Source organism: Oncorhynchus masou, chromosome 13, assembly GCF_036934945.1.
Source record: "Oncorhynchus masou masou isolate Uvic2021 chromosome 13, UVic_Omas_1.1, whole genome shotgun sequence".
Lineage (NCBI taxonomy): Eukaryota > Metazoa > Chordata > Actinopteri > Salmoniformes > Salmonidae > Oncorhynchus > Oncorhynchus masou.
This window is the reverse complement of record NC_088224.1, coordinates 56,175,610-56,187,675: the sequence shown is the minus strand read 5'-3', so window position 1 is coordinate 56,187,675 and position 12,066 is coordinate 56,175,610. Positions and strand designations below refer to the sequence as shown.

General features: G+C 42.3%; 1 protein-coding gene across 3 annotated transcripts in view; it reads left to right on the top strand.

Annotated features, from left to right (window-relative positions):
* nova2 (NOVA alternative splicing regulator 2) overlaps positions 1-12,066 on the top strand; it is a 58,550-nt gene that overhangs the window by 251 nt on the left and 46,233 nt on the right. Inside the window, exons 1-2 of one of the 3 annotated variants that reach the window (XM_064984350.1) lie at positions 223-1,476; positions 3,352-3,426. In XM_064984350.1, the coding sequence (XP_064840422.1) occupies positions 1,320-1,476; positions 3,352-3,426 (232 nt within the window). In that variant the 5' untranslated portion in view covers positions 223-1,319. Of the gene's footprint in view, positions 1-220; positions 1,477-3,351; positions 3,427-12,066 lie in introns of those variants that run through there. The other 2 variants (XM_064984352.1, XM_064984351.1) reach the window with 2 other exon arrangements.

Sequence of the window (12,066 nt, the reverse complement as noted above, 5' to 3'; positions counted from 1 at the left end):
ATTATAGTCTGTAGGCCTACACTCTAACAATAAGATACTAATTAGGCCTACCCTAATAATAAGAGTAATAATATTATTTTATGACTAAGCCACTTCATCGTGGCTGTTTTGTATTTCCGTGAACGAGGCACAGTTGAGCGCCGTTAGAAGTTACGGCTTCAAGTCAGCCTAGTTTTACATCTTCCTGTGCAGCGCGACCCTCGGTTAGTTGTCCGATTTTTACTAGATGGGATACAGCTTTTGTCAGATTTACCTTTTCGTGGCAAGTTAGGAGAATTAACGCAGCAGGTTAGGAGATTTAGCGAAGCAGGTTATGATACTTGGGTTACGTTTAGGAAAATGGTTAGGGTTAGCTAAAAAGCAAAGGAAATATCAACTTTTGACGTTAATTTGACAAAAACCTGCATCCTTTCTAGCCATGACCTAGTTGTCCCCGACACCTCCTCTTTCTTTATCATGTGACATTCGTTTTATACTCGGTTTGCCAGAGAAAATCAGTTCATCCAATCGCGTTTCGAGAGGGGCGGCTCGTTTTCTCAACATTTGACAGGGATTTATTCTGATCCTCATGACGTCACTCGATACCCTGCGCTCCGACAGTCAGAAAGCGAAGGGATGCTCTAAACGCAAGATTGCAGCATCTTTCCTGAGAGACTACAAACAAATCGCATCTCACTCTAGCTTTGTATCCATTCTCGGCATTCTCTCCCATTTGGACCCTCCTGAAAACGCACCTCTTGCCCTCCAACATCGAACCTCAGGGTGTCTTCGTGCACGAAAGGAGGACCGGATAGAACACCATATTTGTATTTCAACACCTTTCCGTTCCCTTTATTTATTTAACCTCTGTCGTCTGTATATTTTTTGTTTTGATCTTTTATTTTGTTGACCATTGCCTAGCTGCAATACAGAGAGGAGGAGGTCGTTCTGCATTGCTTGATAGGAATACGCGCTTTATTGCAGTGGAATGAAATAACACACATATGAAGAAATTAATGGAAGATTAAATTAGCCTACTTTCTACAACACGCTTATAGTATCTGGAGCGGGACATAATTTATCGGTTCATTGGATTTTTGTTGAGGTTACGTTCCATACGCAGCGCAAGCATCGTCTTCCTCGGTTAGAACACATAGCCCATATTCATCGTAGCATCTCGGTGTTCTCTGAAAGGGCGAGGATAACACGCAAGATATTTCGTTATCAAGAATATAGGCATTTTCGATTTTGAATCGCTTCGTCTATTCAAATACCATTTTTTTCCAATTGGTTACGTTGCATAAAGGGATAAACGCAGTTTCACCCAACCTACTTTAAAAATGATGGCCGGCGGGGCAGTACAGCAAAACGGGATTTTCTTGAATCCTCACCATCACAATCAACAGCCGCACATGGAGTCGGATCCCCCAGATTCGCGTAAAAGACCGCTAGAGACCCCAACTGAGGCAAGCAGCACTAAACGCACAAACACGGGAGGTAAGTAAATGATGGGGATGCGGGAGATTATCTCAAATGTGTGAATCCAGTTTATCATTATGCCCACACAGAGGTAGCACCGAGAAAGGGAAAGGATGGCAGGTTCATTATCATCTTGATGTAGCATTCCTCGACTCCACTGAAACTAGTGTTATTTAGTGATGTATAAAGCGAAATGTCCAATATATTGCCTCTTGTTATAGTCTTTTTTATCCATTGCATCTATTTACAAATGAAGGAAAATCCTTTGTGTTGATGGAATGAAGACAATGAAGGGGGTGAGTGAGAGGGTGCTGATTTGGAGGGAACCCTCGGATCTCATGCACATAGAAAAAAAAGGTGTTATCTAGAACCTAAAAGGGTTATTTCATTCATATTTTATTTGACCCATTATTAGGTTTGGGCACAATAAATTGCGGACGTCCAAAATAACAAAACAGTCTCCCAACTACAAACAACTGAAAAACATTCCATTGTTGACCGCGCTCACATCCCTTGCTTTGTGACGGGTAATCGTGTGATTATCGATAATCTGGCACATAGGCTAGGGTACTCTAGTGTCTTTGCGTACAATTTACTCAAGAAGACAATAACATGCATATAGACACCGTTAGTAATAAGCCCAAATACAGGAGTCTACAGTATATGTCGCCATTTCAGTGCAACATTGCCATCCGCTATTATGCAGTCACTGCTTATACTTCATCATTATCATTGTAGCAGTCCAAATACTGCACCTCTCATTAAAGAAAGGCTACATTGGCAATGAATACATTCTAATCATGATTCTATTCAAGCATGGATGTCACCGTATATAATCAGCATTTGTTTTTTGTTTACATTGCTGTTAAGCGCCAAGCATTTCCAACCTTCTAGTCATTATTACTATACCATTAATATTTACTTATCCTGACTTCGTGGACTTTTGATAGGCTTACAAAACATTTTTGAAGGTAAACAAAATATATTGTCGAATATTCATTTGAGTGTGGTGCGCCTACCTACCACACACATAACAATATCATGATATTGTTTACAACCAGAAATAGCTATATAGTGACCCAAAAAGTAATTTCCCACAATGCATGACGATGATCAAACGCTGCCAAAGAAATGAAGTGAGACAGCTTTGTTAAAAGGAATCGATACTCAGCTGCACATATCTATAAAAAAACAACATGCAGCACTCTTGGGAGACATTACCTACACACACATCTCATCCATTTGACCAAATGAAATGTCTGTGATTATGAGAACAGCTAGAGTGCAGTAACTACCACAAAATTCCCATGGAGTATTGCAGTCAGACGCCCAGTCAAAACACTTACACACATGCGTCTACTCAAGGAGATTGTACCGTAGTAAAATGCCAGTTTGTTTTTGTTTAAAAATTGGAATGACTTCCTCAGAAGTGATATAAAGAGCAAGGTCCCGGAAAGACACACACTCTTTATAAGAACACATAAATGCTCAGACATGATTATATCAGGTGGTAAAGCATTGTAGCAGAAACCGCTTCAATAGTTTGATGTTTTAATAATTGCCATGCACACAAACATTCAGAACTTGTTCACTAAAAATCCACTGAGACCATTCTAAACGATACCCTCGTCATCATAATACTCACGAGTAATTGAATGTGTCAATAGCAGAGCAACCATTTACACTGTTCGTAGGCGAGCTAGAGGCCTGTCCATATTGGAGCCCAATACCTAAATCAACAGGCCTCATGTGCAGGTTGTTTGTGGTTAAACAGAACCAGTTGTCGACTTCAGGACATTGATGCCAGTTACAGGGGAGCACAGTACCTCATAATTATGTGTGATAACATTAGTTTTGCCACACACACACAATGTGCTTCCTCTTCCTGTATAGTGGCCTTCCTGCAGCCCCTTTTTGAAACTGAAGGCATTGTATTCCCTCACCAGGAATCACACTCTGAGGCACATGGTAAGAGAGACACTTTGATTTTGTTATTATTCTCATTTCTTTTGCTATTCGCTTACTAAATTACAATATTGTTATAGCAGTTTGACAGTGATATGAATAGTTCCTAAAGAAAGGCAACAAATAGTCTGCAGACTAAAATAACCCAATCTTTTCTGAAACTATTTCTGGAAAACCTCTAAATCTGATTGATTATATTTGGCCTACATCTTTAATTGAGCTAAACTGATTAAATGTATCTCAATTCATAAGCATCTTATGTATATGGACTATCATGGACGCTTTGATTATAAGCATATCATCTGCAGAAAATGTAGGCATATGTTTACGTTTTATATACGTAAATCCATAGCATCCATTTTCATGTTAAACTGCCATGCTTATTTTGCCATGCTATTCACATTTGTGGAATTGAAAAGGTTATCACATTTGTAATATTTGCACATCTATTGGATATGTTGTGTATATGAAATTGGTTGTTGATCATTTCGTAATTGACACGATCACCTTCATTCCTTTTGCATGACATTGTCAAAGGGGGGATTGATTGGGATTGATGATAACGTGGATTAGACATATTTAAACCTCAATGGATGTTGTGTTCTCTAAATATTGTCTACTCTTCTGATTGTTCATCTCGGTCTCGATCATACTGCAGAAGAGATGGGATGAGAGGGCATTGTGCTGTAACCTATAGAGGCTCTAAATCATGATTATATGTTACATAAGGTGACATTCATATTAAGGGGGGGGGGGGATCACTGACTCCCTTGGTTAGATTTTTTTACAATCCACATGCTTGACTTGCTCCCACTGCATACCCATGGGACGCATATTCAGATAGGTCTTCAGCCCAACTCCCCTCTTATAAATAAAAATATTCTGTCCACTATAATAAGATATGTTGAAGTCATTTCGTTAATGGATGGACTGGCACCAAAGTGGCTTCAGTGGACAGTGGTGAGGAGGCCTTCTGATGCCCTTGCCAAATTACGTGAGGAGACTGTGAATATATCCTTGGAGGGTGAACAGAGGGGGGGGGGATGAGGACTCAGACGAGTAGTTATTCTCCAACCCACCCCACCCCCGTCTGGCAGATACCATACAGAGCACTGAGCCATCGGTCTATAGGACAGGGCCTTTGATGTTAGCGATCGCATCGCTCGTGTTTTGTGTTGCTTTCCCCTCCGGAGCTGAGCTGACTTACCTTCCCCTGGATCTATCCATTGGTGCTGAGGAGAATGCGTCACACTTTCACAGAGTGAAAAAGCTCAAAAGATAGCAGAGCTGGTTTTTATAAAGGCTTTACATAAACATTTGGATATTGATTCGTCAATGATGGTGAAGGAGCACTATGAACAAAGGGCAAATATAAGCGTTGTCCCGGCCTATCGCCTGCCAATCTCATAGCCACCCAGTGTGTCAGCTCGGGCTGTTGTAGCCAAAACACTGCGTGTCCTCCCACTTCTCTGCGGCATGGCTGTTTTTCAACTGAGTGTTTCTAGGCAGCACGGCGCTCTCTTTCTCTCCATCCATGCTAATCATGGTTCTCCTTCAGACCATCACGACTGCTCCCTCTTCTCCACCTACCCACCCACCTCATCAATCACCAGCTGCCATTCACTACCTACCCCCAGCAACCACATGCAGCCGTGTCTGCCCATCGATCCCCCTCCATTACCATGAACATGAAGGGGGCGCTGCTTCTTCTTCTTCATCATCTGTTCTTTTTTTAAAGCACTGCGTCAAACAAATTTTTTAAAATCCCATTGTATAGGGCAGGGTTTCGGGTGATGCTCTCGAAATGGTTGCTTACAATTGGACACTGAAGTCGCCTGTCTCCTCCAGCCCGCTGCCAAGTGGAGGAGAGACCTCACAATGAATATGGATGAGAGCGATGAAAAGAGCGATGCAGAGGGGAAGATCTAGCCCCCTCTCGAAACAGCCGTGCTTGACGAACAATGCATGGTGCTTTTCACACACTCAAATACACTGGAGATGGAGTGCCGCTCAGCATGGGCATTAGCATAGTTCAGATAGCCGTGTCCGGAAAGGCTCAAATGTGGACACTAGAAGGGGGGACATTTTGAAAAGACTATACACTGGTTAGACCCAACCGAAACACATTATGCATCTGGCTACATAAGGAACAGAGGACAGCCACCAAGAAGTTCATACAGATTCACTGGTGACCTTGAAAACACCCCGCGACAACAGAATGGCTACAGATGTGAAATACTTTTTATTTTGTCTTATTCATGTTCTAGGTTTCATGACTCAGAGTAACCCCATTAACTGGTGTGGAGATTTAACTTGAACAAAAGGAGTGGAGGGTGAGACTAAGCTCCGCTCCCCCACACAAACTCACCCAGCTTAAGTGAACTGGATGTTTATAACACCCCAATGCTTTAGCCTAGCCCAGAGGCCCACCCAGCCCCCGACACCAGATCCCCAGATTTGAACCGTCCAGGCTGATGGAGCCTATTCTGGGCTCCAGGACTCCTGGGAGCCCCTAGCAACAGATTGCTGTGTTTACCAACTAGTTTATTATGTCAGATGCCTATTCATTATTTATTGTAGCTACCCCTTACATACACACATAATGACACGCACACTCTTGAACAAATTACACTGATCCAACGCCAAGCATAGTAGGAGTAAGACATGTTGGATGTATTCTGACCTAGCTGGCTCACTTTGTTGTTTTCCCAGTAGAACACATAGGGAGTCGTGAGTTGGAAGCAAAATGTTTTTTATTTATTTTACCTTTATTTAACTGGGCAGTAAAGAACAATTTCTTATTTACAATGATGGCCTACCCCGGCCAAACCCTAACCGGGATGATGCTGGACCAATTGTCTGACACACTATGGGACTCCCAATCACGGCCTGGTTGTGATACAGCCTGGAATCAAACCAGGGTCTTTAGGGATGCCTCTAGCACTGAGATGCTGTGCCACTCAGGAAGTTAGAGATTCGCAAGCCAATGCTAACTAGCATGCTAACAGATACCTATAGACTTCCATTCATTACACTGACGCTAGTTAGCAATTGTGCTAGCACTAGTTAGCAACTTTCTTAAAACTGTGCGCGTAGACATAAAAATGGTATCCACAAGTTTATCTGACTGTGGGGACGTAGATAAAGGGCCTCGTTGCCAAAATCCTGAAGTACACCTTCAAGTCTTGTGCACTGACAAGTAAGAGGAAATGACTGTGTTCCTCCAGAAACTTGAACTGCTGGGATCCTGTCTGTGTTGTGTAAGAGGAAAGAAAGCAAAGACCAGGAACTACAATCCTGATGCCTAACATCTGCTCAGGGCGGATCACATCTCTGTCAGGTCCATGCTCATTTATATCAATCCATCCACAGTCCTCACTGGGACGTATCAGCTAAATATTTAAAACCAACAGTTCAGCCAAAAGCCTCTTCTCACGAGACGTACTAATTCAATCTAAGGGTGTTCTGCCCTAGCCTTCCTTGGTGACACCGTCGAGGAATTAAATCTGACCGGGTTAGAGCGAGTGGTTTTATGTTCCCTATCAGCGATCGATGTAGAATGCGTGCTGATTGTCTAGACAGGAGTAGCCGAGCAACTGTGCACAGTCATCATGCTTGATTAGTAAGGGCTGCATTCAGGATTATCATCTCAGGGACTGGGACTCGCCATGATACAGTCAGATCTGTATAAAACAAGTATCTTAAACAGAGACGATTAGAACATAATTGTCACGTATAAAAAAAATGGCCCACTGTGTATGAAAGGTGTGTGTTTACTGTTTATGCGATGTTTCTATGGATATACAGTATGTATGTATGTATGTATGTATGTCCACCTGTCCACCTGTCTGTGTATTTGTTGTATTTGTGTGTGTATACGTGTGTTGTGTAGTGCGTACCAGGGTTCATGTGCAGCAGCAGAACCGGTTTTGTGTTTGATATTACTTATCAATTGAGGCTGGTTAAAAGTAGATCTACCCCAATCAAAATGAGGTCAGTCTTGGCTTTATTTGGAATCTGGGTCAGTGCAGAACACAGGCAGTTCTGCTGATTCTTATGCTCAGCATAGGCAGGCTCACTGTCAGGCAGTGCTGTGCGGGAGAAAACAATTCTATAACCTGCTTTAAAACACAAAGGTCCGTCCCAGCTCTATGTAGGATTTCATGTCTATGACCTTACTCACAGTTAGAAGGGAAAGTATCGTATTTCCTCCTCGTGTAAAGCACTCTCTCTCCATCGCCCTTGGGTTGGTTCAACAGACCAGGTCCCAGACGGTGCCAATGGTGCAGTTTTATGATTTGGAGCATGTCGAGGAGAAAAGCCGTGCTTAGAAAACACTATTTCTAACAAACACAGACTCTCTGCACATACGCACGCACACACACACACACACACACACACACACACACACACACACACACACACACACACACACACACACACACACACACACACACACACACACACACACACACACACACACACACACACACACAACAAGTGGGGGTGCATCGATTAATGAGATTATAGCAGGACCAGTGAGTGTTTCGATGAAAGATAATGAACTCTCTCAATTAGCTGATGATTCCCCTAGCCAGACCTAAACCTAATTCTGTCTGCCTGCCTGCACCCCTCTCACCATCACCGTCACTCTATGAGGTACTCAGTGTTCTTGGTTAGAAATACGAGACACTCCTGAATACATGCTAGGAAGTCATCAATACACATGCAAGAGGTGTCGCTATTTTAATGCATCTCAAGTCAAAGTGTGAGGGTAGCCATCATTATAATCAGTGTCGAAACTCATGACCCCCCCCCCCTTCTCCACATCTTGCACAGTGGATTGATTGCTGTTGCATTAGTATAGAACAGGTATTGTGCCTTGTTCCATCAACAGTGCATGTGTGTCGTGAAGTGACACAAAACCATGACCTCTTAATAATAATCCTATTTATATCTGCCGCCTTGGGGGAGGCAACCTGGATTAATTGTGGTGGAATATTAGGAGAGGAGGAGAGGACCAAGGCGATTGGTTGAGACACTGGGATACATTGTCACCTTAACCCTTAAACTACCAACATATTTTACATACGTGATTTGCCATCTTGGGTCAGCTTAATTATTTTCAAAACATCATTAGACATGTAAATAATGTTATCAGATAATAAAAAATTAAATATAAACAGATTGTTATTTTAGCTACGGTTTTAGCTACGGTTAATTAGCATATTCTGTAAAACGAAAATAAGAAAAAAATCCCTTTTACACATCCACATTAACACTAAAAAGCTGATTTACCATCATTTGATTGTAATATCATTCTGTTATGTAAATATGAACTGTGTCATATTTGTGGTAAAAATGTATGTCATTGAAAGGGGCAGTACACCAAAATTTGAAATATGCTACATTTTTGGGACAAAAAGGAATTCACTCATTGTTCCTGAGAGACATTTGGCTTAGTTTGCTTTATTTACTTACCACACAGCCAGCATTAGCATCACTGCTAGTGAAACAATGGGAGTGGTAGGGTCTATGGCAGGATGCTTAAAAAAAGCATACCCAAATCCTTAAAGTCACTTCAAAACAAATGTTATAGCAACCAAAATACCATAACAAGTTGCACATATAGAATATTGGAGGATATTAAAGGAATTCTGGTATTTATATATCATTTTCTGTAGAATAACTATTTTTCGGAGAGTACACACCAATACAAAAGTATATACAAATCAGCACCGCCAGGCTACACTCGGCAGGTAGCCTGGCGGGTAGGAGCATTGGGCCAGTAACCAAAAGGTTGCTGGATTGAATCCCAGAGCTGACAAGGTAAAATATACCGTTCTGCCCCGGAGCAAGGCAGTTAACCCACTGTTCTTTGGGCGCCAAATACGTGGATGTCGATTAAGGCAGCCCTCCGCACTGCTCTGATTCAGAGGGGCTGGTTTAAATGTGGAAGATGCATTCAGTTGTACAACTGACTAGGTATCCCCTTTCCCTATATATACATTCAGAGGGGAAGCTAACTGGTTTCTGTGTTACAATTCTACCAAGCATTCATACCACTGACATACTTTTATGAGCTATTTTGACTGTGACTAAGCATGTATTACATTTACATTTACATGTATCTTAGGTCATTTAGATTTTGTACACGGTCATACCTAGTTATAACCAGTTATAACCATAGGCAAGTACATAAGATGCTCCATATCCATATCTCAGGTCAAGATCCCTCCAACAGGTCCCCCTCCACCTAAAAAAACAAACACTTTGTCCATGACAGCCAACAGAGGCTCGATATAACACACCCCTTCTTACACGTTTCTCTTGGGGTCAATCTTCTCCAGGTGAACCAGGGACTTGAGCTGCTCAGCTTAATATTATGTCTCTGGGGAAACCTGGATTCAAATCAATCGTTTTTTGGATTTTCCCGAGAACAGGGATCTCCAACCCTGTTCCTGGAGAGCTACCCTCCTGGAGGTTTTCATTCCAATCCCAGTTGTAACTAACCCGGTTCATCTTATCGACTAGCTCGTTATTAGAATCAGGTGTGATACATTTGTGTTGAAAAAATCTACAGAACGGTAACTCTCCAAGGACACGGTTGGAGGGCCCTGCCCTAGAATAATGACTTTTCGGAGAATACACAGAGATTCAGAACATATCTGAGTTCTGTATTGGAGTTCTATCAAGTATTTAGACCGTTGGCAGACTTGGTATACCTATGGCAGATTTGTATTTTCACAAAAATAAGGTGCTTTTGTACACGGTCATGTGATACGTGGTACAGAAAAGTCTAATTTTAGGTTAGTACATGGGAGCTATATCTTTGCAGGTGATCCGTCTATCTGATACAGGTCCCCCTAAACCCTCTGGTGGCATGGATAATTTGTAATTATGTGCCCAGAGAAACCTAGATTCAAATGAAGGTCCTATATATACCATTTCTATCGGCAGAATGATGTGTATTTGGCTGGGGGTCAGAACGACCCCAAAGGACTTGAATGTAAAAAAGAAAATCCAAACAATTATTTTGATTTATTAAGAAAAAGTGGACTGACAAAGTCATTAAAAAAATGGAAGAATTGAATAAAACCACATCAGGGCTATAATCAAAAGTATGCCTATGGGGTCAGAATGTCCGCAGTCAGTAGTTTGAGGGTTAAAGTCTCTGTCAGGGAAGAGGCTATAGATCTTAAAGTCCCTGTCAGGGAAGAGGTTATAGACCTTAAAGTTTCAGTCGAGGAAGAGGCTATAGACCTTAAAGTCCCTGTCAATGAAGAGGCTATAGACCTTAAAGTCTCTGTCAGGGAAGAGGCTATAGACCTTAAAGTTCCTGTCAGGGAAGAGGCTATAGATCTTAAAGTCCCTGTCAGGGAAGAGGCTATAGACCTTAAAGTTTCAGTCGAAAGAGGCTCCCTGTCAGGGAAGAGGCTATAGACCTTAAAGTCCCTGTCAGGGAAGAGGCTATAGACCTTAAAGTCCCTGTCAGGGAAGAGGCTATAGACCTTAAAGTCCCTGTCAGGGAAGAGGTTATAGACCTTAAAGTTTCAGTCGAGGAAGAGGCTATAGACCTTAAAGTCCCTGTCAGGGAAGAGGCTATAGACCTTAAAGTCCCTGTCAGGGAAGAGGTTATAGACCTTAAAGTTTCAGTCGAGGAAGAGGCTATAGACCTTAAAGTCCCTGTCAGGGAAGAGGCTATAGACCTTAAAGTCCCTGTCAGGGAAGAGGCTATAGACCTTAAAGTCCCTGTCAGGGAAGAGGCTATAGACCTTAAAGTCCCTGTCAGGGAAGAGGTTATAGACCTTAAAGTCCCTGTCAGGGAAGAGGCTATAGACCTTAAAGTTCCTGTCAGGGAAGAGGCTATAGACCTTAAAGTCCCTGTCAGGGAAGAGGTTATAGACCTTAAAGTTTCAGTCGAGGAAGAGGCTATAGACCTTAAAGTCCCTGTCAGGGAAGAGGCTATAGACCTTAAAGTCCCTGTCAGGGAAGAGGTTATAGACCTTAAAGTCCCTGTCAGGGAAGAGGCTATAGACCTTAAAGTTCCTGTCAGGGAAGAGGCTATAGACCTTAAAGTCCCTGTCAGGGAAGAGGTTATAGACCTTAAAGTTTCAGTCGAGGAAGAGGCTATAGACCTTAAAGTCCCTGTCAGGGAAGAGGCTATAGACCTTAAAGTCCCTGTCATGCAAGAGGCTATAGACCTTAAAGTCCCTGTCAGGGAAGAGGCTATAGACCTTAAAGTCCCTGTCAGGGAATAGGCTACAGCCAGTAGCTGGCTTAAGGCTTCCACATGCTTCAGTTCAGCTGGCGCCTAGGTATGCAAGTGTGCTCGACCGCTTGAAAAGACCTTTGCTTGAAAAACTAGAAAAAACTGTTTGTCTATCTTGAGATGCCGTAGCCAGTAAAACACTTCCTCAAAATAGTCAGAATTCAAGAAATCTGTCATTCATTTGGACGTTTTTGCCAAGGAGATCTTAGTTGCACAATTTTACATCTAACTAGGATGTTTGGTGCAGTATTTCTCCAGTGAACAAATGTGCATGAAAACAAGTCGTCTATCGTTGAATGGCAACAAACACTTAAATGAAGAATCCCTACTGGTGACCAATCACCGACGAAGGGGCGTAGACTTTGGCTTTT